Below are 22,578 nucleotides of genomic sequence, written 5' to 3' on the forward strand. Positions count from 1 at the left end.
CATGTCCCTGTCCATGGATGCCAGGATGCATCTGCAATTGAACTGCCGGTCTTGCACCATCGTCTGCCTCTGCAGCAAGGTCCTTTTCTTGCCGTCCTTCTTTACACGGGCGAGTATAAGGGGACCGAGATGGTATATACACACACGCACACTCACGCCCCCTGATGTAGTGGTAGAATTGGTAGGCAAGCCAGCACGGAGTCGAGCGGGAGAACAAGCATGCCGAAATGCCAGGAGCCCGAGAGACACAGCGTAACCAGGGAAAAAAGGGAAAAAGGGCGTGTAGAGGCCGCCGTCGTCGCCGTCGCGGGCAGAGTGCAATTTCCAGGGGTTGCTAGCAAGTGTTCCAGGAGCGAGATCACCAACTTGCTCGCCAACTTCACCAACACCAGCGTCAGCGCCAGCGCCAGCACCAGCACCCGGACAACCGCCACAACAGCACCAGCACCAGCATCAGCTACGAGCAGAGACATCTTCGCGGTATCGGTACAAGGGCTGGGACGGCATGGCCTGTCGCTGCTGAGCCGGACGAGCGAGCCGCAGTCGAGAGCGACGAGAAGGACGCCAGCATCAGCCACGCCAGCAGCTGGACGGGACGACGTATCAATGCCCCCAGGCGTCTCGGGGCCTGGCACCAGATCTGGCACTGCTGCTGCAGACTCGAGGGACACTCCAGCGTCGCCGTCGAGCGCCGTCGACTCGATATTTCTCCCCAAGCGGGCGTCTGCTGCCCGTTCTGCTGCCCAACGCATCGCTTCCTGGTCACCGTCGACCCGAGATACGCCTGGAGTAGCGCCGGTCTTTGCTGCTGCTGCTGCTGCAACCACAGCCAGGGCGACAGATACTGCTACGACAAACACTGAGAAAGACGCGGCTACAGAGCCCAAGGACAAGGGGAGACAGTCCATCTTCCGACGGCTGTCGCCCAGTCTTGCGGCGCGCGTGAAGCTGCTGGACGGGGCTTCAAGCAAGTCTGACACTGCGTCGGCTCGAAGCCAGTCCAAGAGCCCGGTGGGGAAAATACCGGCCTCCCAGCTGCAGGAGCTCGAACGACAGAACGTCGACCTCTCCATCCGGGTGCAGCGGCGCGGACGGGCGTGGAGCGGTGGACTGAGTGCGCCGCACCGGGAGCAGGACTCTGGCCGCACACACTTGCAGACAAGCCCCGTTGAACTAGAAGCCAACGACCACGCCGAACGAGACGCAGCAGCAGCAGCAACTGCAACTGCAACATCGACAGCAACATCGACAGCAACAGCAACAGCCGCAACAGTTCCAGTTCTAGTCCCAGTGCCAGTGGTAGATCATAGGATCCTCCCTACTGTGGAGGAAAAGGACGCGTCTACTGATACTGATATACATTTGAGTACCATGGGGACGGCGGGAATGAGCCACGGGGCGACGATAGATGCTGCCGATTCTGACATCCCTCCGCCGCCGCCGCCGAAGGACACACCGCCGCTGGGACACTCGAGCACCGGATCAAACGCGTCAGAGTCGTACTTTAACCCTCTCGGCCTCAACAGACCAGACTCCATATACTCCTTTTCCCGGGCGTCTTTCAGCAACCAACTCTCCCAGCTCACATCCATCAGCCTACCACAGCCAGCCGCCCTCGAGGAGAGCATAGCGTCGATATCGAGTGCCCCGGCCGCCGTGCGAGCGCTCAGCGGCGCTGCAGACCAGATTCAGAAGTGGACAAACAAAGCGTCGGAGGTGTTGGGGGGACTCGAGGCCGAAGATGACGTCGAATGGGCTGCTGCTGGAGGCAGAGAAGGCCTGGACGATGTTGACAAGGCCGTCTCCAAGTTCGAATGTCTGGTCAATGTCTATGTCAAGGCGATCGAGGAGGTCCAGGTCCGCGAGGACATCGCAGAGGTTGGCTCCGAATCGCTGAATAACATTGTCACACAGATGGAACAGACCATTCAGAATTGGGGGAAAGTAGGCGCTCTGCTACATGGAGTCAAGGAACAGGTCGAACTGGCAATGGAATGGGAGGAGCTATGGAACGCTGTACTCGGAGACGTCGGCCTAGAGATTGACAACCTGTCGAGAATGATCTTTGAAATGGAGGAAAAGAGACACAAGTCCGTCATGGTCATGGAGATGGACAATGAGCCAACGACAGGTCTAGATATCAACGAGCTTGAGACCATTGTCGAAGAGACGCCGTCAAATATACCTACAAACCCACGGCTTAATTTTGCACCCTTCATGTCTTCCGGCACGCAGACACCAGGAACAGGGAACCAGCAGGATGAATCAAGCTTGCTGGCCTTGTTTGCACGGATGCAGCCGCTTCGGGCATCCCTTGACTTCCTACCCATGAGACTGTCTATGTTCCAGTCCAGAGCCAAAGATATCTTCCCCAGCGCCTGCGAAGAACTCGAAGACCGAAGACTCCGTCTCGAACAGGGTTACAAGAAACTAGAGACAGACTCTGAGGCTCTCAGACGCGAATTGGCTGAGGATAGATGGGTCATCGTGTTTAGAAACGCAGGCAAACAGGCACACAAGATGTGCGAGTCTGTCGAGAGGAGCGTCTTGAAGCTGCGTGAAGCCATCGAGGGAGGCATACAACATAACAATCCCACCGCGCTTGCTAAACGTGCAGAGAACTTTGAAGCAAAGAAAGTGCACTATGGATCAGCTATTGAACGGGTGCTTTCTATCATCCAGAAGGGCATCAATGACAGACTGACTGTCAATGGTGAGATTATTCGGCTTCTTGCCGACCTGACAGCGAGGTTTGATGCGCTGCAGGCCAGTGTACATGCCATGGACGCACTGTTGGACGAGCTCAACAGTCGACAACTACGAGATTCTGTCTCGAGCATACTTACTCTCGACAGCCCTGCAGGTCGAAGCATCGGTACCCCTGGAAGCTCTCCTGCTTCGTCTGTTATCATATCAAACGGCAACACCAATGGTAGCACGGCTAACATTAACAACCACACCATGATACAGGATACCAGCAGGCGAAGCAGCGTTGCAGGTGGTGGCAGCACCGCCTCTAGGGGTACTGCAGCAAAACTCAAACGCCATTCTGCTCTACCTGGTCCAACTTCAACCGGCATTGGACATACTCCCCGCAAGCCGTCTATTCCGCGAGCAGTCAGCACACCTAAGATAACCACTACCAATCACTCCGGACGTCCTGCATCGCGGACAGGATTGGTAGACCCCTTGACTGTGCTCACATATTCCAACTACGTCCCTGACGGTAGACCCCGGTGGAACGCAACATACAACACCAAAGACCTCGTTGTAGGCCACGTCTACAAACCACAAAATCCTACTCCTGCATCATCATCATCATCATCAAACAGGAACCTCCCTGTCCCCATATCTTCTCGTTCACCTCGCCCATCTCACAGCCAGTCCACTTATTCCTTTGGTCTTCGCAGTCCCCTCAGCCGCGAATCCTCTTCATCCCCCGCTCCTGGGAGACCATCAAGCCGCCTTCATCGCGGCGTAACAGACCGTGGCTCCCTAGAGCCCGGTACCAGCCATGCTCACGGAACTGCTCCATCACCATCTCCCTCCCCTTCACCCAGACCATCAGTGTTTGATCCTCCTCCATACAGCAAATTGCGCAAACAAGCTGCCGTTGCAGCATCATCCGCTTCATCCACCACTACCACCGCAACAGCAAGGCCAGCATCAAGACTAATGCCTCCTACTCCCACCCGAAGGGCAAAGACCCCTGTACCGGGCGTCCCTGCTCCAACACCAGTGTCCAAGCTAGCTGCATCTCCTAAACCAGCACTAGCCACTGCCCCAAGGAGTAGACAGAGTTATGCTGGTGTTCCTAGCCCTCGGACCAGTTTTATGCCAACCAACGATGGCCCTGGGGCTAAAAAGTCCGCTGGGCCTCCACCTACGGTTGCCCGTCCAGGGACTTCTCTAGGTCACTCCAGCCGTCGAAGCAGCATGCTTCCTCTCCCTAGAACAGGAGTGGCCGGTCGATCCGGACGTGAGAGTGCCACAGGTACTCGAAAAGACGAAAGGCCGCCATGGAGGTAAATTTTGGTCCTTCATAGGACAAGCAAAGTAAGAAGCATGCATGATTGAATTCTGGCGCTGGAGCTGAAACCGGAACTGGAAAGACGGTTGCAATTGTTTACCTTTTGTTCCTTTTCCATCCAATTTACTTTTCTATCTCCTTTTAATTATTTTTCTCTGTCCTGCTTCGATTTGATATCTCCTCTTCTCTCCCACAGTGTTTTTGGTCTTCAAATTGGCCGTCTCGTTTCTCTTTCTATTTGCTTGCTTGATAAGGACCCTCTCCGTCAATTTTCCGTTCCTATTCTATTTTCGAGTTAGCCATACTTTCTATTTCTTTCTCTACTTACCCTCGTCACTACTAGCCATCTATCCTCTACCATCCCCTTTCACCCCATTCATCTGACCAAACACATCTCCCTATCCGCCTACTACCTCTTTTCCCGACCAGACTGTGCTTATCATCTTCGTACTGTTTGCTTGACCAGTCGAACCATCAAGAGCTCGAGTTCAACTAGTCCAGTGCAGAAGAGTGCTTTCATCTCATTTTCATCGATCTACTATCACACCTGTCTTCTTTAAAAATGTATTTTGATACTTTCACACAATACCCATTCGGCACTTTTTCTCTCCATCCAATTTGCCTGCCTGCCTTCTTGCTTGCCTGCGTATATTAGATTGTGCTGTACTATATTCATAATAGTAGTGTAATAAGTGTATATTTCTCGCTCCAAGAAAAACAGAAGAACAGTATGTACAAAAAAAAGGGGGGGTGACAAAAAACAGACAGAAGGAAAATGCAGCTTGGCCCGTTAGAAGGCCAACGGCCCCGGGCCAGCCAGGTTAGAACCTAAACGCGAGTGCCAGAACCAGAATACCAAAAGGAAGGGTAGAGGGTAGAAGGGGGCGTGGGTGGGTGTAGGAAAGGGGAAGGAGATCTTTTTTATACGGTTTTTTTTTTCTTTTCTGAATTCTTGTTAACCAAGTCAACCAACCAACTAACCAACCACCCGCCGGCCGACCAGGGGATTTAACCAGAGTGTATATAGAGTGAGGAAAATGGGAGAAAGGGGATGGAGAAAGAGGAGAGAGAAAGCAGGCTAGGAAAAATTGGAGAACTGGGAAGTGGTACAGGGGCGTTAAAAGCATAAACATGAACATGAACATGAATAAACAGACATAACGGGAGAAAGCGAGGTGTAGTCAGACCGAGAGGAGGCTGTAAACACGTATACGCAAGCAGATTTGGGTAAGCGAGGATAGGCAGTGAAGCGAATCAAGCAGACAGTTAATGGAGCTATAGGTGTAAGTGTATATCAGCAGGCGACTAAGTGAGAGAGCGAAAAAAAAAAAAAAAAAGAAAGAAAGAAAGAAAGCAAAGAAGACTAACCACCAACCAACTGGTAAGGTATTTATTTGTATAGGTCGTAATGCGTGGTATCCGCGGCAAGGTATAGCGTGGCATTAGGGTCGTTAGAAGAAGAATGAAGCATGAGAAAGAAACGCCGGTTAGTCGTTGACAGTTTGTATCTGGCCGTCATCGGAAATCTAGCTGGAAAGCTCTCCACTTGCCGCCCACGACGCCGCACCTGGGACATCCGTGGCCCTGCCTACCGTCATGCTTGCCATTGGCGTGAATGCTCGAGTGGTTGGACATTGTCGTGTTGGTGCTGTTGCTGCGTGCCAGCCTGTTTACGGCAGAGCTACCGCCGGAGCGAGGGCTGCTAGTGGGGCCAAGGTTGAGAACGGAAATACCCATTGCACCGACCGTGGAGGAGGAAGACGGAGGGGAGCCTGCAGATGAATGCATGGAGAGGGATAGGGCAGGGACACAGTCTCTGCAGACGCCACAGATGCATTCTGTGCAGGCGAAGCAGTCCCGGATAGCCTTTGGGCGGGAGCAAGACGCGCAGTAGATGTGGATGTGCAGATCCTTGTCCCTAGAGATGGAGACGTTGGAGGTCGAGCTCGAGGCGGAGGTGGAGGTGAAAGGAGCCGGGTTTGAGAGACGGTGGCGTGGATGGAGCGGGTGGAGCGGGTGGTGAGCATGAGGGTGTGGGTGCGGGTAGATGTTGTGCTGCTGCTGTGGGTAAGAGGTGACCGGCCTGGGAGGGGAAAGATAAGGCTTGGTGACGTCCATGCTCGACTCAATAGAGGGGAACGGCTCGAGGTCAGTGTCTCGATCGCGGTGGAAAGGTGGTGGAGTCTGTGACTTTTGCAACGGGGAAGCGGTGTACGGAGTCGGCTGGAGCGGGTGAGAGGTGGCGGCAGCTGGTTGCGAAGTGATGGAGGTCGAGTTTTGGTTGGAGGTTGGCGGCGACTGAAACGCTGGGGGAACCGATGAGCGATGCTTGATGCTTGCCAGTGAATTAAAGGACGGGGAGTGAGGCTGGAAAGAAGACGACGATGTTGGGGGAGGCGACTGGGGCACTGGGGTGATGTCTCGATCGTCGACTTCCGTGGCCGAGGTGGCAGCTTCGATCAGGTCCTCCCATCGCTTGCCCTGGACCCAGGCGGCGGCCGTCTGCGGCTCGGCGGAGAGAGCTTTGCGCTCGTTGAGCGACCGGCGACGGGTGATGTCTCTAAAGTCCTTGAAGTCCTTGGAGCGGTTGCGGTCGTGCTTGGCCTTACGGGCCGAATGCGAGTGCGTCAGCGACCCTTTCCGAGACCGTTGGATCTTCTGGTTGCGGTTGATGGGTGGCAGAGTCGACGAGCGGCCTGGCGGAGAGTGGGTATGATGCGGATGCAGAATGGACGGCAGCAGCTCTCGCTGCCGTGGATGAAAGGAATCCCTCAAGTCACGGATGGGCGGCAGCTCGACCGACCGGATGTCCGTATCATCCTAACCACGTAGACACACACGCACAATTAGCATCCATTGGCTCAAAATCAAACAGCCTAGACGGCCGAGAGAGGGAGAGACGGAGAGAGAGGGGGAATGAGAGAGAGGGGGTAAGAGAGAGGGACAGGACAATACCGGCTCTGAGTCCCAGTCGAGACGATGGTGCTGCTGCAGCTGCGCCAACGCCACCGCAGCCGTAGTAGCTGCCGGATGCTCGACATCCTTCTCTCTGGCCTGGAGCTGCTGCTGCTGCTGCTGCTGAAGCTGGTGCTGTTGGTGCTGCTGGCGCTGCTGCTGAGATGCTTGCTGCTGCTGCTGCTGCTGCTGCTGTTGTGGTGGCTGCTGCGGTGGCGTGTTGACCATGAGCTGGAAGCTCTCCTCGGTAGCTGGCAGCTTTGGTATGTAGTGGTTCGGGTGAGCCCGCCGGATGTGCTCCTGCATTGAGCGGTACCTCTTCTCCTACAGAACGGTCAGTATGCATCTCGACGGGCACAGCCATCGGCAGCTGGAGCTTGAAAGACGAGGACAAACCCCTAGACATCGCTTGCGGCAGTTCGAGCCATCGTTGTTTGCTAGCGGACAGACGACCTCGTTGGTGGCGTCCGAGACGGAGAACGAGCTTGTGAGAGACGGCCGGGGCATGGCAGCAGCATCAGGGCATCGGTCACTACGCAGAGGCGGTCGTCTCGAGTGCGCGGGCGGGCGGGCGAGCTGGTCGGGTCGCTGCTCAAGCTGTGCTGGCGGTTTTTGCTCGAGGTTGGAGTTTGAGGTTGAAGTTGAAGTTGGAAAAAGCGCCAAAGTGGGAAAAAGCGCGGGGAGCGCCCGAGCTTAGGGAAGCTCCACTCGCACGCACCGGCTGCTCGGGGCACGCCCTATGCCCGTACTGGGTGTTACTACGCTACTACTACGTTACTGCTGCGGGTGCTGTGCGTGACAGTAGCAGAGGGCGTGGCAGTAGGAGGTGGCTAGCGCCGGTGCCAGAGAGCATATAAAAAGGCGACGAGCTCGGAGTAGATATTACGGCATTAATTGGTTGTATTTGCTATATAGACACGATTCATGAGAGATATACAGGCAGATAAGGGGTAGATAAAAGGCGCGAGGGCTACGGGTGGTCGTCGTTGGCCTTGCTGGCGACCTTCTTGCCGACCTCGTAGCTCGATATCATGATGGCGCAGGCTGGGGCGACCTTGAGACAGCGAGCTGCCCAGCCCCTGAACAGGCCCTGCAGCCCTTCTTCCTGCAGGATGCTGAGCAGGAAGCGCGGGATGGACCCAGACGAGCCCGAGGCCACCTGCTGTCTCGTCTTGCCCACGTCAAAGGGCGTCGTTACCAGCGCAGACACAGCCCCAGACACGGCGCCGGCTGTGAAGCTCTCGACAAACACCACCGTCGAGCTCGGCGAGTGAGACGCTGCTCCGGCTGCTGATGTTGCAGTTGCTGGTGTGGTTTTTGCTGCCGCTGTTGGTGATCCCTTGAGCAGCGGATCGACATAAGCGTGTGGGAAAGCATGGCCTCTCATTGACTCGAGCTGGCGCTTGATGCGCTCGTATCCCCACCAGTACAAGCCGGAAAAGGGCACGTCTCGCCACATAGTCAGCGTCAGACCTCGCCAGAGAGAAGTGTACCCTTCTCGATGCACCATCTTGTTGAGATCTCGCAGCGTTGCCTTGAAGTGGTCTGGGCCATGCATTCCTCCCCCGGCCGGGATCGCCTGCAGTCGTGTTCGGAACATCTCGATCGGACTGATGGCGGATGCGGCTGCTATCCGCGCTACGGAACCTGCTACCAGCGGAGCCGCGCTGGCAGGGACGTAGCTTGCTACAGGGCTGGCATTGTCGTATCGTAGCCAGTCGTAGCCCGTGAAGTAGATGACGTTGGCTGGAATTGCCATGACTAGGGTGGGCGAAAGCCCTCGCCAGAGAGACAATGGGCCCTCATGGCGTGCTATCTTGCGTAGCCCGTCGAGCGTCGATGTGTATGACTTGCGTTGTTCGACCACACACGGTTGTGGAGACGTTATAGTAGATGTAGGAGCAGACGTACTGGACGTAGCAGTTGGTGGTGGCTGGTTCACCAGGCAGAACTGCGTCTGTGCATTCTCTCCTATCCAGAAGACTTCTCGGCAGCACGCCGTCACACCGAGGTTTGGAGGGAGGTGTCGGAAGAAATTGAGTGGTGACGGGGAGACAGATGTAAGCGTTGTAGGCTGTGGCGATGTAGGCAGGGAGGCCCGGATAACCGGCGTTTGCGCCTGAAGACGCACTCTGACCACATCCAGCGGTGTGACTATCATTGTCAGCTGCAATTCAATTCCAGCAGGACACAGGAGGCCATACCTAATAACGAGGTGAGAAGGCTCCCCCAGGTGGCGGATATCATCTTCTGGCTGGTTGATATGTTCTCATACTGCGCCGAGGCATCACTCTCACGGCTGCCAGCGCCGCTGCTCGGTCGAGGGGTCATCGTGTCTATCGGGATTCTGTTATCTTTGCTGTTTCTGCTGTTTCTATCGCTGTTGTTCGTGTACGCTGTCTGTTCGCTGGAGTTGAAATTGCCAGCGCCGGTGCTCAAGGCACCCGCAGACTCAGCGTCATGAGGCATTCATCCACCCTTCAGGTGCTTTATCGATCACTCTCCTAGCTATCCAAAACTATCCGGAGGGTCGGAGGAAGAGATTGTAACTCCGAAAGGGCGTAAAAATGTGCAGAAACTGCGTTGAGATGGGTTTTTTCTTTTCTCTTCGACTCGTCAAAAAGGAACCTTAGAAGAAAAAGAACCGTTAGGAAAGAAATTTAGATTGATAAGCCGGTCGGACTTCGGAGAAACTTTGATACCGCTTATCTGATTGATTATATAATCCCGACACCGTCATAGCCGAAGGAGCGAGAGCTGATGACTCCTTGAATATTTCCATTTTATTTATGTACGGTAATTAAAGGGATAGAGAGGCTCTGGATAGACGAAAAGATGGCTGGGGGTCAGCAGGAAGATGAGCTCGAGTCGTTTCGACGCCAGTGGCTGGAGGAAGTTCGCACAAGACACCCGCCACCGCCGGCTCAATCGCAACAGCAGCCGGCGGCAGAAGCCAGACCGGCAGAGCGGCGGAAGTCGCTGCAGCCACGGCCACAGGCATCAATACAGCTTCCACAGGATCTGGCAGATGAGGCGGATGAGGATGGCTATACCAAGGTTGACACGTCCGAGCTGGATGGGGAATTCAAGTCGTTGGAGCTGGGAAGTGAGAAAACTGAGGAGAAAGCGCCCCAGTCAGCCCTTGAGCATTTTGAGCGAGCCATTGAGAAAGAGGACCAAGGCAGACTGGGAGACAGTCTGAGCTTGTACCGCAAGGCTTACCGTGTATGTTGTTTTCGTTAATTGTTAGCGATGTGTATACTGACTGCAAAGTTCAGCTCGATGCCAAAGTTGACCAAGCATACCGGGAAAAGCATCATGCCAATGCCAAACCGTATATACCACCAGCAGCACCGACCTCAGGCTCGACACAACCGTCAGCAGGAGAAAAGGTAGATATTGCATCATTTGCCAGCCTGCCGATTCTCCCTGCGGATCCAATTATAGAAAACACACCGCCTCCGCCATGCCCGATTGCCCGTTTGCCCTCGGAGGTACTGATAGAGATCCTGAAGCATGTAGCCCTGCTTGACCCGGCTCTGTTCTTTCGACTATCTCTTGTGTGCAAGCGCCTGGCCTACCATTTTATGCATGAACAACATATATGGCGTCGACTGTGTCAGGGAACCGAGTTCGGTCTCGCTTCCATGCATTATTCCTTTGCCTGTCAGATCAATGGCTCACCTATCGACAAAGGCTACGTCCTCGGCTCAGACTCAGACTCAGAATCGGATTCTCAGATTGTTCACTCGCACCCGTTCACAGCACAGATAACGGCTACTATACCTAAACCGCTCACCAGCTGGTCCCATGTTTTCCAGGCTTTTCCTCGACTGCGTTTCACAGGTGTCTACCTCAGTACAGTCAATTATATGCGTCCGGGTGCAAACTCAGCCATGCAGAGCGTTTCATGGAACTCACCCATCCATATAGTCACCTACTATCGATATCTACGCTTTTATCCCGATGGTACTGTGTTGTCACTACTTTCCACTACAGAACCAGTCGAAGTTGTCCATCACCTCTCAAGAGAAAACATAGACCTCTTGGCTGCTAGCTCCGCCGGACGGAAACATACAAGGCACATCTCAGACACTCCGGCTCCTGCACCTCAGGCAACCTCAACAGCAAGTCCAATGCCACCTACTGCCGCGGCTGCGTTAAAGCACACTTTGCGTGGACGATGGAGACTTGCCCCGCCAACTCTTAGCCATACGGGCCCGGCACCCACAAACCCTGATTCAACGAGTGGCCAGCCTTCCAACCGCCAGCACACAAGCGCTGAGCCCCCATCCGCCTCCACGTCGGACCCACGGGATCTGTTCATTGAGACCGAAGGCGTAGACCCGAAGTATACTTATTCAATGCATCTTAGCTTGCGCTCTGCAGGCTCACATAAATCAAGAAACACGAAACTTGCATGGAAGGGCTTCTGGAGTTACAACCGTCTCACTGACGACTGGGCCGAGTTCACGCTCAGAAATGATCGCGCTTTTGTCTTTAGACGGGTTAGAGGCTGGGGGCTGCCGGTATAGATCAGCCAGGCCAATAGATGCACAATACTCCATAGACATGAGATACTCGGCACTCTGGAATACAATGTTCGACACCCTCAACCACTCTATGTATTCACCGTCTTCTTCCGCTTCGCCCCTGCATGTTGCTACCTGGCCGCCGTTTCAGGGGCTTCCGCTTGCTGACTAAGATGCTTTTCAGCCTCATCAAAACTCTATATTTACTCTCAAGATCGCCCTTTTGGTGATCTCGGTTTCTTTCGTCTTTAACATTTGGACAGATTGTACACCACTTGTTTGATGTGATGGTTGAAGATACGGTCCCGAAGCCCGAAGTACCCGTTGAGAATGGGGTCGTCGATAAGCCTTCGGCAGACCCACCAGCCATTGAAGAGCCCTTAGCTCAGGAACCACCGGCTCCGGAGCCGACTATAGTACAGGGCACCACAGAACTTACAGCCAGAAAGTCGAACACACAAGTAGAGGAAACGAAGATCGAAGCGTCTCCAAAGGCTGAACCGACAACCAATGAGTTAGCCTCAGAGTCAACATCTGCAGAGTCAACATCTGCAGAGTCAACAGCCACTGAGCAAACGTCCAATGAGCTGGTGACTGCTAAGTCTTCAACTCCACAGACAACTGCTACAGAGTCCACTTCTAAAGATTCCATAGCGGAAGCTTCAAAAACCAAGGAACCCTTTACCCTCCCTCTCCTAAGAGGCAAGATCACACTTGAGGATGCTCTCGTTCAGGAGGAGGACATGCTTATTCGACTTTCTTTGGTTGACAAGCGATTTGATTTCTTTCTGTGGATAGTTCAACATAAGAAAGAGATTCAAGAACTCGTTTCATTCCAACTGGGCTTAAGTTCACCAGAGCAATGTCGTGTTGGCGATGTTAGAGAGTGGCTTCACGGCAGCTTCAACGTTTGCGTCCCCATTTATGTGAAAAAAGGGGTAACTCCAACTGAGAAGCGACTTCTAATTCGCTTTCCATTACCGTACAAAATTGGAGAGGCGAATTATCCGGGAAACGCGGACGAGAAACTTCGTTGCGAGGTTGCAACCTACGTATGGATGCAGGAAAACTGTCCTGATGTCCCCATACCAAAGTTATGGGGTTTTGGATTTGTTGATGGCCAAACGGTATGGCTTAACTCGTAAAGTCATTTCTACACTCTTGGAAATACTTACTGAATGGGTTTTAGTTCGTTGACCCTAGTACTGTACCTTTAGCTGCAAGATGGTGCTGGTATTTCCGGCGATATATCTTGCGGCTTCTTGGATACACTCTACCTTGCCAATATATAAGCTGTATTCGGGATAAGCCTTTCGAGCAGGGATATATTCTTGTCGACTTTATAGCGGATCCAGGCGTACAAATGCTTTCCGTTACATGGGAGAAACAACGCCAGGATGACCGTAAAAGACAGACCCTTTTCAGGGATCTTTCGCGTGTTATGCTTTCTTTAAGCCGGATACCCCAGCCTCGTATTGGCTCTTGGACAATCGATTCAGAGGGTTTGATCCACCTAGCTAACCGTCCGCTTACCCTTCGGTTACATGAATTTGAGAACTTGGGTATACCTACTGGTATTGACAGAAAGATGACATATCTTACCTCAGAGGCTTACTATCGTGACACTCTGTTTTATCACGACAACCGTATACGGTATCAGCCAAACTCCATGAATGACGAAGAGGACGGTCGTTCCCAGATGGCCAATCTTGCTATGATGCGAACGGTACTCTCTGACTATACAAGTCGTGACGTCCGCCACGGACCGTTCTTCTTCCAACTGACAGACCTTCACCAGAGCAACATATTTGTTGATGAGGATTGGCACATCAAGTATATGATTGACCTCGAGTGGGCATGCTCGCTCCCAGTGGAACATCTATTTCCCCCCTGGTGGATGTCAGGCCGCTTTGTGGATGGGCTTACGGACGAGCATCTGGAGGTTTTTACCAACACTTATAAAGAGTTCGCCGATATTTTCGAGGAAGAAGAGAGGTTACTGGCGCCTTTCCCTATTAATGGCATTGAGCTGTATCGCACAAGTATCATGAGGAGAGGGCTGAGTAAGGGGACGTTTTGGTATTTGTCCTCACTCGACAGCCCGAAAGGATTATATAACTTGTTTCACCAACATATTCAGCCACGATATGCTCAAGATCATCGAAAAGGTTCGGAATATCCAAAAATTGCGTACAAATACTGGGCTGCTGATGCGGACGAAGTCTTATCTACAAAGATGAAGGACAAAGAGGTATATGATGAGAAACTAAGGGAGCTCTTCCGGAAATCTGCTAACGAAGAGTCGTCTTGATTTAATACTGGATTCTCTCTAATTTCATCCTTGGCTTCATGGTCTGATATATCCCCCAAACGAACATGCGTAAAGAGACGTACGAGGGTTATGTACCAACCCCTGGTTATCTAACGATTCCTCCCTTCGCGGGCCCGCTGTGCAAAATGTCCCGAGGATGACAGCTGGCGAATAGTGACTGGGTCCATTAGGCCTCTGGTGACTTCTGCTGAATCTTGACGAGCCTGTTCACGTGCTGCTGCTGCTGCCGCCGCCTGTGCTTCGGCTTCCGCTTGAGCTGCTGCTTGAGCTTCTGCCTCTGCTTCAGCTTGTGCCAGGGCAGCTGCTTCAGCTTCTGCGGCCGCCATCGCAGCGGCTATTTCCTCTTCGTACGCTCTTTGTTCTGGGTTAGACATGGTATCCTTTATATATACATGTCAGTAACTGTCCAAATAGGCTATAGCAGTTATTTGGGTTTTTATACTTATTGATACAAAAGGTGGTTTGAAATGTCAGATTCTCAGATATAATTGTAAAGGGAATAATCTTGGTGTGGGTGATTTCGAAGATGTTGGTTTGGTTGAATACTAATCTTGTAGGGTCTGTTCCTGTTGATTGAAATTAATATCAAGGAAATGTCTTCTATTCATCCTTGTCCACTCTGGCTGTTTCGAGGAGTCAGTTAAAACTTCATGCGTGCACAGCCAGGCTGTTGCCTAAATGTGCATGAACATTCTGCGGCCCAGGGCCAATATATGATACCATCCACCCATCTTCATGCAATATGTACTACACCTTTGCTATACCATGCGGATTTTACTCTTCTGATGCCGCTGCTGCCTGGCCCTGACACCATGTCAACAGCCTTCTGACCAGGAATACCTGGCTGGCAAGGCTCACCGGGAGGCATTAGTTTGGACACAAGATCAGTTAGCATGGTCAAGCTCATATACTGGACTTTAATAGGGAGAAAGGCACTGGGCTTTCTCCCTTTACTTTCTCTATGCCTCCCTCTTTCTGGTCTCCAATTCTTCCTCTCCTTTCCTACATCTCAGCTTAGCTTAGGAGCTTAAAAGGGCTAGGAGACCAGAAGGACAGTATGATTATGGCAGTAAGGAAGTAAAAGGGGAGAGGTGTGTTAAAGACAAGAAAGAAATAAGGAGCCTCTTTACATCTATGCTACATGCATCTTTCCAATTACAAACCCCTGTCGCTCGCAGGACAACCGTCCCGGACTCGATTGTGTTATTCAGCTAGTCATTTCTCTTTGACTCATAAAAGGGATCGAATGGAGAGTTCCGGTACTTTCCATGCATATGTCGGTGTTTTTCTTGTAATATCCTCAAATATACCCCTAGATAGCTATCAGCCACTCCAAACTTATCACTCACTTCACAGTAATACTTTGGAGCATTTAATTGGATCATAGGGCCATACACTTTTCCCCTTATTTCCTGTACTTTCTGTTTTTATCAATGCCTTTGGATACATGGGTTAGATGGGCCCTCTTTTTTAGTCTTTGATTACAGCTTAAGCCTGCCTTTGTTTTGGATTGGACACGCTATAAATGCGTGAAATTGCTTGCTTCCCCGTTTACATGGTTGGATTCGCGTTGGCAGGATACCCAGCCTACAAATACTCCTACATACCGCTGACGATGTCTAAATTTCTTTACTTTTAGAACCATCAGTCTTTCACTTTGTTATTTTCGTCATGAGCGCTGCTACCGGGGTCTATCAATCATTGGATAAACTTGCGGAGTTCCTTGGATTCGATACAGTGCAAGCACTCCAGTTATGGATGCGGGGGAAGTTATGCAAGCCATACTGGGATGAATACACGCGTGGATGTACTGGAGTTGAGTTATCCAAGGGTAAAAAGGCAAGGCTGGTAGACTGCCACTCAGTACTGAAGCATCTTGCCGAAGGCGAAGCTCAAGGAAACCGGAAATTTTCCAGCGACTTTCCAGATACACGTAATTGGAAGTTCATAGACTGGCAGGCAAGACTGCTCTTCAAGATACGATCTGTGAATCAAGCAGATAGACATGGCATCTTCTATGGCAAGAATATGAATGAGATTGAGATGGCTACCAGAGCCTGGCAAGTGATTTTACGGCTGAACTTGGATGCATCTCGTGAAAACAGGCCAAATAAAAGGGTGAAGGCAGCGGGGGAATTTGACCACTGGCGAACCGGAGACGATGAAGCTATCCCTATGCCAGTTAACCCTGACGGCGGAGCCGCTTGTGTCGTATGGACCGATATTCCGACAGAGATGGAAGGGAACGGCCAGAAAACAACGATTACTCTAACCGGGCTGGTCCACTACACCTACGAACAATTCCTTAAAAAAATCTGCAGTGAACTGCAGTTGAAAGAGTGTGGATATGAAATCGACCAATTATCTGTTGCTGGTGACCCCATCTGCAGCGATTCCTTCAAGGAATTTTTGAAACTTGCTGCTGGTTTGAAGAGAAAGGTGCTGGTTGATTTGGCTACCAAGAATTGTCCTGCAGAACTAGATATACCCACGATCGAAAACGAAGAAGATACTTCAAGGAAGCTCTTATTCGACATCATGGTTGCCGAAAAGGTGACCTCAGGATTTGACTTGAAAAACCGCTTCTGCAAATGGTCCTTGATACAAGAGGTGACTAGATCCTTTCCTTCGCGTATCGACAGCGAGTGTGAGCTTTTAACGGAAGGCATTGATGCTAGAGGGGACAGTATAAGAGTGAGTAAGAGTGACTCCCGATATTCTCCAAGTTTACTAATGAATTATAGTGGTTACATACATCCAAAGACTCAGACGGTGTCCAGGGAGAAGCTGGAGATGGACTCATACTGTGTGAGCCAACAAGCGAGGACCTTCAACGGTACCGTGAGCAGGAAAAGTGGATTGACAACAAAGATCTGCAGCGTCAGGGCCATCCTGAAGCTTGTAAAGCCCTTGGGATCCCAAACCCGGATATACCTCGTTTACCAGGAATGCTGGTCAGCGCCAAGTTCGAGTTTTGGCAGCCTCTGGCTATAAAAGCCATCAAAGAATTTGAAGAAGGCTATCTCCGTGGAGGTATTCTAGCCGATGATGTAGGAATAGGGAAGACTTTTGAGGCTATCGGTTTGGAACAATACGTAAGCCCCCTGGTCTGGTTTTATCTCAGTGTTAACTAACTGCATATATAGCATTGGAACCTGAGAAAGGCTGCTCTGGAGTCAAACCTAGAGGTAGCTGCTCCTCGGCCAACTCTTATTGTCGTCCCACCAAATTTAATCCATCAGTGGGCTTCGGCAATCAAAGCCATATCATCAGACCTAGTCGTGAAAATATACTACGGGGGAAAACATCAAACTAGCGCAGATGGAACAGAGTATCTAACAGATATACTCTCTAAAGACAGTGAAGTATTCTCTCAGACCGAGGAAGCTGCACGAACGACTATCATCACCTCGCTTCGCACCTTGACTTCACGGCATGGCCCCTCTGTCTTGAGAAAAGTAATTCGAAATGAAATCTGGGAAAAAGATGAGTCTACCCCTTATGCTTCTGTCATGGAGGCTGTGAATGATAGAATGAAAGGGATGAAGAGCGCTCCCGCGTGGTGGCGTCATAATCTGAAAGGGCTTTTTAAAAGAGTGATCGTGGATGAAGCTCACGAAATAAGGAAAAAAAAAATCTTTACAGCAGTCACTTTACGCTGGTTGGAGGCTCCATCGGTTTTATTGCTTACCGCAACCCCCATTTGGAATGACCTCTCGGACATTCTTGGACTTCTCTACCAGTTGGAGCCGCATAAGGATCCCTGGTCAAAGGAGTCCTTGGAAAAACTCGGTGTATTTGCTACTGACGCGTGGAATACCACGGCCAGTAGTGAAGAGTTTGATCCCTGGGATATCAAATCCGACGAACCGGCTTCTTGTCTTCGATATACCTCGGAATCTGTTGAATATCATATAATCAAAGGAGACATTTCTTTAGTCACTAAAGGTGAGAGAATGAGGGAGGTCCTAAAAGCATGTATGATCAAGAGATCATACGGGTCTTTAGTTGATGGCCAGGTTGTGGGCAAGGCTCTGCCAGCCGTTCAGAATATATCCGTCAACCTTGCGTTCACCCCGGAAGAACAAAAAATATATGAAGGAGTATTTGGTGACTGTATGGCACCAGCTCGCAGGGGTCGACGGGGCAAGAACGATGCTAGAGGTATTATAAGTGCCTCAAAATTCAGAAGGCTTTGTCTAGTCACATCTTGGACAGAGTTTGATCACATTGCACCCTCATATACAGCAAAGAAGTTAAATGACCGTCGAAAAAATGGAGTATTGCATGCACATACGATCTTGAGGGATATTAACAACGCAAAACGACAGAGGCCTTATCATATAGCAGAGCCGCCTGAAAGCCTGGCTGAAACCCAGATATATCCCCTGCCTTCAGAAGATAATATCAGGGAGATACTGCAGAGCCACTGCCGTGGTTCACCAAAACTACGATATCTTCTACAGCTAATAGCAGAGTTGGTAATTCTACGAAAGGAAAAGTTGCTGATATTCGCTACCATGCCTGCTCAAGTCCTTTGGTTAGAGAGTGTATGGATCATTCATGTCTTCTATTTTGCCGGCAATCCGCTAATGTTACTCTTCAGGTCTTACAGCTCCTTGACCTAGATGCGCATTCGTATAGGGCGGGATTAAATGTGCAAGACCGACAAACCCTGAGTGATACATTTCACAGGTCTCCGGATAAGTGTTATATCTTGATAACATCATTTTGGGTGTGCTGCACGGGACTCAATTTGCAAGGCCATTGCCGCAATTTAGTATTCTGGGACTCCGCTCCAATTTCGGTCGAACAGCAAGCCCTAGGGAGACTGAAGAGAGTCGGTGCAACAAAGACAATCCGACTCTTTCGGCTGTACGTCGAAAATACTTTTAGCACCATGCAGAACATGAAATATATCAACCAAGCAATTCCGGGACTCATGGCTCAGCTGAACATGGAAGTATTTGGAAATAATAATGATGATGGGGGTGTTTGCATGGGTGACTGGGTCATTCACGAAGGAAAACTGGTTAGGGCCAACGATCCATCGGTGGCTGGACTTCGTTTAAAGATATTAGACGGTGAAGAGTTACTCACTTGCATTCTGATGATATTGCAAGGGAAAGCAATATGGTATGAGCAAGAGATCCTGACGTAAGTTTTGGATGGGCTGATAGCTCCATATTCTGTGCATGGAGTTAAATACAGTTAAGCTTATTTAAACTTCCCGCTATGTCTCCATTGACGGTTTTGGCAGTGATTTCGCCGTTACATACAAATGTTGTTAGTTATGCCATACCAATGAATGATGTCTATGATACAATCTTGTAATTTCCACCGCTGACCATCTCAAGCTCCCCATTTGAAACCATCTTTCCCATAAACTGTTTAAGCTCCTCACTGCTAAATGGGAATCCCCCGGGAACAGCTATTTTTAACATCATGATGATACGCTGTAGAGGCATGGCTCCTTGGTTCGTAAGCATACCCTTAATGAATTGCCAGTACAGATCCATTTTCGCCATGGTTGCGGCTTCTGCCGCTTCTTTTGCCGCGACGGCGGCGGCGGCAGCAGCAGCATTAGCGTCGGAGTTGGGCTGAGTTTGTGCTTGGTTCTGAGATGAGGCCTCAGGATCTTCATCATCAGGTAGTGTTTCAAGGACAGTAAAGGTGTCAGGCTGTTGTTGGATGAGAATGCGCTTGCTAAGCCAGAATAAGCAGGAGCTGCGAACAAGAGATGCAGGCATGTCAAGCTCATTAGATAGATCGTTGACTGTCTTTGACACTGTGGCATTCTCATCTGATTGGAATGAATATATTACAGCAGCCTGCCATGTTGTCACCTCGTCCTTGAATACACGGTCTTCAAGGTCAAGTTCAACAGTAGCTGTTCCTAAGCTATTCAGCCAAGTTAATTTTCGGGAAGGCTTCAGAGACTCGAAACCTGCAGAATACTTTTCCTGCAGTGCAATAATTTCGGCGGGAATTTTAAACTCATGTTCCTGGAGCTCAGGCCAATACAGGCGGGATAGAATTTTAGCATGAATACCGGCTGTGGGGCCCTGGTCAAGGCCTTTATCCGTTCGGATAACGGTGTCAATCCTCTTGGAGTCAAGCGCATCACGGAGCATAACTTCGCAAGCTTGGAGTGCTGATTCACCGAAGCGAACCTTCAGCAGCTCCAATACGGAAACCTCTTGATCGAATGATCCGCTCTTGCTTAACAACCTGCCACACAACGTTTCCTGAAGTTCCTTTACAAAGACTTCCTTGGATTCAAAGAGAGTTATCATGCTTCCTATAACGTCGGACTGTTTTGACCTCTTATAGTCAACCACAGCATCAATAGGGTCAGGGACCCAGTTCATATCATCCCAGTCAAGCTCTCCAGAATCATTACGCAAGGACGCTTGGCGTGCACTTGTTAATTCAATTGCTAGTTCCACCAGGGTATTTGGATCCGTGTTCTCCTGATCTTTTGTCTCACTCACATCAGCCAATAGCCCATTCACTATGACCTTGACTGTATCATCGCGTTCCCGTAGATACCTGCGTATAGGCCGCGCCACCCTATCTAACAACACTCCTCTTGGATCTAGCTGAGTAAGTGCCCTGATGATAGAAATATAGAGCTGCAATATTTCGACGGTGGAGGCACCTGGGTGAAGAAGTCGTTGAAAAATAGAAGTATTGAACATACTCGAAAGGTAAAGGCGCGTCATTGGGTTGGTGGTATAGCTCTTCAGATCTTCGATCGCTCCGCTACTTGCGTCCCATTCAACGACTATATCGAACAGTTCGCTTATCCGTAATGCAGCGAGTCGAGTAACAGCAATCTCTTGCCATTTGTGGATATCTGTCAACGTAGCATCAATGCTTTCCTCACCTCGTGACACGCTGTGCCCACCTTGTTTCAAACATTGAAGAACTTGAAGGACTAGCCTCCCAAAGATCTTCCCAATCCACAGACGTAAGTGTTCGATGGCAAAAGACGGAGTATCCCATAGCCCAGAGTATGAATTTATTACAAACTCTGTTATCATATTGTTCATCACATTGGCAAATATAGTCTGGCATTTTTGACCGCCCAAACCAACTTCCTGAAGTCCTTCTAGTACGCGGATCAGACCCAGTCTTGCGTCAATGGCTCCAGGTATCTCCCTTTCCGAGACCAAAGAATTTCTATCACCAGGAGGTTGTTTTCTCCAGCTACTATAGCACATGCGAGACTTTGGGTCGACATCCATCTCATCACCGTCCGTACCTGTAGCACTGAGTCTTTCACCCCTATTCTTTGTTCCGAGAATTGTAGAACACGCAGTACTGAGTTCCGTGGCAAGGATATCGAAAAATGAACGGGGAAGTGAAAACGTGGTGACTGCATGTATACTCTCACGAAGAGCCGCAAAACCCGTATCCCTCGCCATTGGGTCTGATAGCGGTAGTATATATTTTAAAAAGGGGCTATAATAAATATTCTGAATAAGGCGGAGATAGCGGATTAGCCGGGTCAGGACATGCTTCTTCTCGGTGCTTTGTAAAATCTACAACGGTCAGCAGTCAGCCAGAACGTGGTAATGAGAGGTAGGGCATCTGTAAACCTACATGAATAAGAGAATCTTTAAAATTAGTTAAAAAGTGTCGACGAGTTTCATTTATGTACCACAGTTTGAGATCACATTCTTTCAGTTCTTTCCTCAGCTCTTTTCCCTGGGATGCGTCGGCACCTATATAATATAGGCTATCCCGTGTTTTCGTTGTAGGTGGATCTCGGGCCCATCGTTTTAGCAGCACCCTATCTCCTATGTGGTCATCACAATTACCGTCATTACTGATATTAAATCGCTTATCTGGGATAGCAAGGAAGGCTGTTGCCATATGCCATGACCGGTCCCATGTAACTTGTTCTGGTTCTGGTTCCTCCGAGGTTGACGAAGCAATTTCCAAATCAGAAGATAGTTGTGTACTGCCAAATAGCGCGCCTGAAGGTGCGTATCCTAGGACCCGTGTGACATCTGGGGCGGGAGATATGCCGCTGAGCAAGGACGGCGGGAAGACAGAGTCGAAAACACGTTTTTGGCCAATGGAAGATGGAACGTGCTGGAACATGGCTCACGTCGGTGAATTTAAGGAATGCTTCAGTTCTAGTGGTATAGATTCACGATTCATCCCCTCCACCACCGTGAAATGCGTTCAACGTCGGTTTTGTTCGTTGTTCGTTTTGTTGTTTCTTCTACGCTTTTTGGCGACTTCCTTATCAATAAACACGGTCACGTGGTACTTATCGCGCGGACCGAGCGATAAGCGGCTATTTTAAGACGCGACAAGCGCGTTGAAAGCTATCATAGAGACCGTCGAGGCTGACGATCACCTTCTTGATGACTTCTTCAACCGTTCAGGGAATACTTGGTTATCCAGAGTAGCGAGCTGTGTATTATGGCTACCTCTGTCTCTATATATGGCCACAGAGGCTAAGCAGGCAAAAGTAACCAGGTCAAGCATCAATATTGAATGCAAGCAACAGCTAACACCATAGTCGTGCAGGGGAAGACATGGAATATTAGGGACAGTACAATCCAGTCTGGGTATATTGTAAAACATATTGTATGAGTTGTGGTAAAGTAGGAGGTTGTATCTGATATACCCAAGATATCCGGACATACATAGCGTGTAAGGTATGAATGAACGTGGGGAGGAGACGATCCAAAAATGAAACCTCTCGATCT

The 22,578-nt window shown here is 50.4% G+C and overlaps 9 protein-coding genes across 9 annotated transcripts; 5 read left to right on the top strand and 4 right to left on the bottom strand.

Moving 5' to 3' along the window:
- Nucleotides 1–219: 219 nt before the first annotated feature.
- Nucleotides 220–4,029, top strand: ARB_05003 (uncharacterized protein; the record flags this gene model as incomplete). Its single annotated transcript, XM_003016665.1, has 1 exon — nucleotides 220–4,029. One exon carries the CDS (start codon nucleotides 220–222, stop codon nucleotides 4,027–4,029), a length of 3,810 nt encoding a protein of 1,269 aa, XP_003016711.1.
- A 1,516-nt stretch (nucleotides 4,030–5,545) lies between these two features.
- ARB_05004 (transcription factor RfeD, putative) lies at nucleotides 5,546–7,391 on the bottom strand (the record flags this gene model as incomplete). Its single annotated transcript, XM_003016666.1, has 2 exons — nucleotides 5,546–6,726; nucleotides 6,875–7,391. 2 exons carry the CDS (start codon nucleotides 7,389–7,391, stop codon nucleotides 5,546–5,548), a joined length of 1,698 nt encoding a protein of 565 aa, XP_003016712.1.
- Nucleotides 7,392–7,955: 564 nt separating this feature from the next.
- Nucleotides 7,956–9,454, bottom strand: ARB_05005 (uncharacterized protein; the record flags this gene model as incomplete). The annotated part of the gene is made up of 2 exons (XM_003016667.1): nucleotides 7,956–9,139; nucleotides 9,190–9,454. The coding sequence occupies 2 exons, from the start codon at nucleotides 9,452–9,454 to the stop codon at nucleotides 7,956–7,958; spliced, it is 1,449 nt and encodes a 482-aa protein (XP_003016713.1).
- A 366-nt stretch (nucleotides 9,455–9,820) lies between these two features.
- On the top strand, nucleotides 9,821–11,520 carry ARB_05006 (uncharacterized protein; the record flags this gene model as incomplete). The annotated part of the gene is made up of 2 exons (XM_003016668.1): nucleotides 9,821–10,210; nucleotides 10,264–11,520. 2 exons carry the CDS (start codon nucleotides 9,821–9,823, stop codon nucleotides 11,518–11,520), a joined length of 1,647 nt encoding a protein of 548 aa, XP_003016714.1.
- A 284-nt stretch (nucleotides 11,521–11,804) lies between these two features.
- ARB_05007 (uncharacterized protein) lies at nucleotides 11,805–13,828 on the top strand (the record flags this gene model as incomplete). Its single annotated transcript, XM_003016669.1, has 2 exons — nucleotides 11,805–12,644; nucleotides 12,839–13,828. The coding sequence occupies 2 exons, from the start codon at nucleotides 11,805–11,807 to the stop codon at nucleotides 13,826–13,828; spliced, it is 1,830 nt and encodes a 609-aa protein (XP_003016715.1).
- Nucleotides 13,829–13,938: 110 nt separating this feature from the next.
- On the bottom strand, nucleotides 13,939–14,223 carry ARB_05008 (uncharacterized protein; the record flags this gene model as incomplete). The annotated part of the gene is made up of 1 exon (XM_003016670.1): nucleotides 13,939–14,223. One exon carries the CDS (start codon nucleotides 14,221–14,223, stop codon nucleotides 13,939–13,941), a length of 285 nt encoding a protein of 94 aa, XP_003016716.1.
- Nucleotides 14,224–15,520: 1,297 nt separating this feature from the next.
- Nucleotides 15,521–18,477, top strand: ARB_05009 (uncharacterized protein; the record flags this gene model as incomplete). Its single annotated transcript, XM_003016671.1, has 3 exons — nucleotides 15,521–16,459; nucleotides 16,594–16,944; nucleotides 16,996–18,477. 3 exons carry the CDS (start codon nucleotides 15,521–15,523, stop codon nucleotides 18,475–18,477), a joined length of 2,772 nt encoding a protein of 923 aa, XP_003016717.1.
- A 272-nt stretch (nucleotides 18,478–18,749) lies between these two features.
- Nucleotides 18,750–19,010, top strand: ARB_05010 (uncharacterized protein; the record flags this gene model as incomplete). The annotated part of the gene is made up of 1 exon (XM_003016672.1): nucleotides 18,750–19,010. One exon carries the CDS (start codon nucleotides 18,750–18,752, stop codon nucleotides 19,008–19,010), a length of 261 nt encoding a protein of 86 aa, XP_003016718.1.
- A 154-nt stretch (nucleotides 19,011–19,164) lies between these two features.
- ARB_05011 (uncharacterized protein) lies at nucleotides 19,165–21,961 on the bottom strand (the record flags this gene model as incomplete). Its single annotated transcript, XM_003016673.1, has 2 exons — nucleotides 19,165–21,396; nucleotides 21,458–21,961. The coding sequence occupies 2 exons, from the start codon at nucleotides 21,959–21,961 to the stop codon at nucleotides 19,165–19,167; spliced, it is 2,736 nt and encodes a 911-aa protein (XP_003016719.1).
- Between the last annotated feature and the right edge of the window lie 617 nt (nucleotides 21,962–22,578).

The sequence above is a fragment of the Trichophyton benhamiae genome (genome assembly GCF_000151125.1).
Source record: "Trichophyton benhamiae CBS 112371 chromosome Unknown contig01989.5, whole genome shotgun sequence".
NCBI classification, from domain to species: domain Eukaryota; kingdom Fungi; phylum Ascomycota; class Eurotiomycetes; order Onygenales; family Arthrodermataceae; genus Trichophyton; species Trichophyton benhamiae.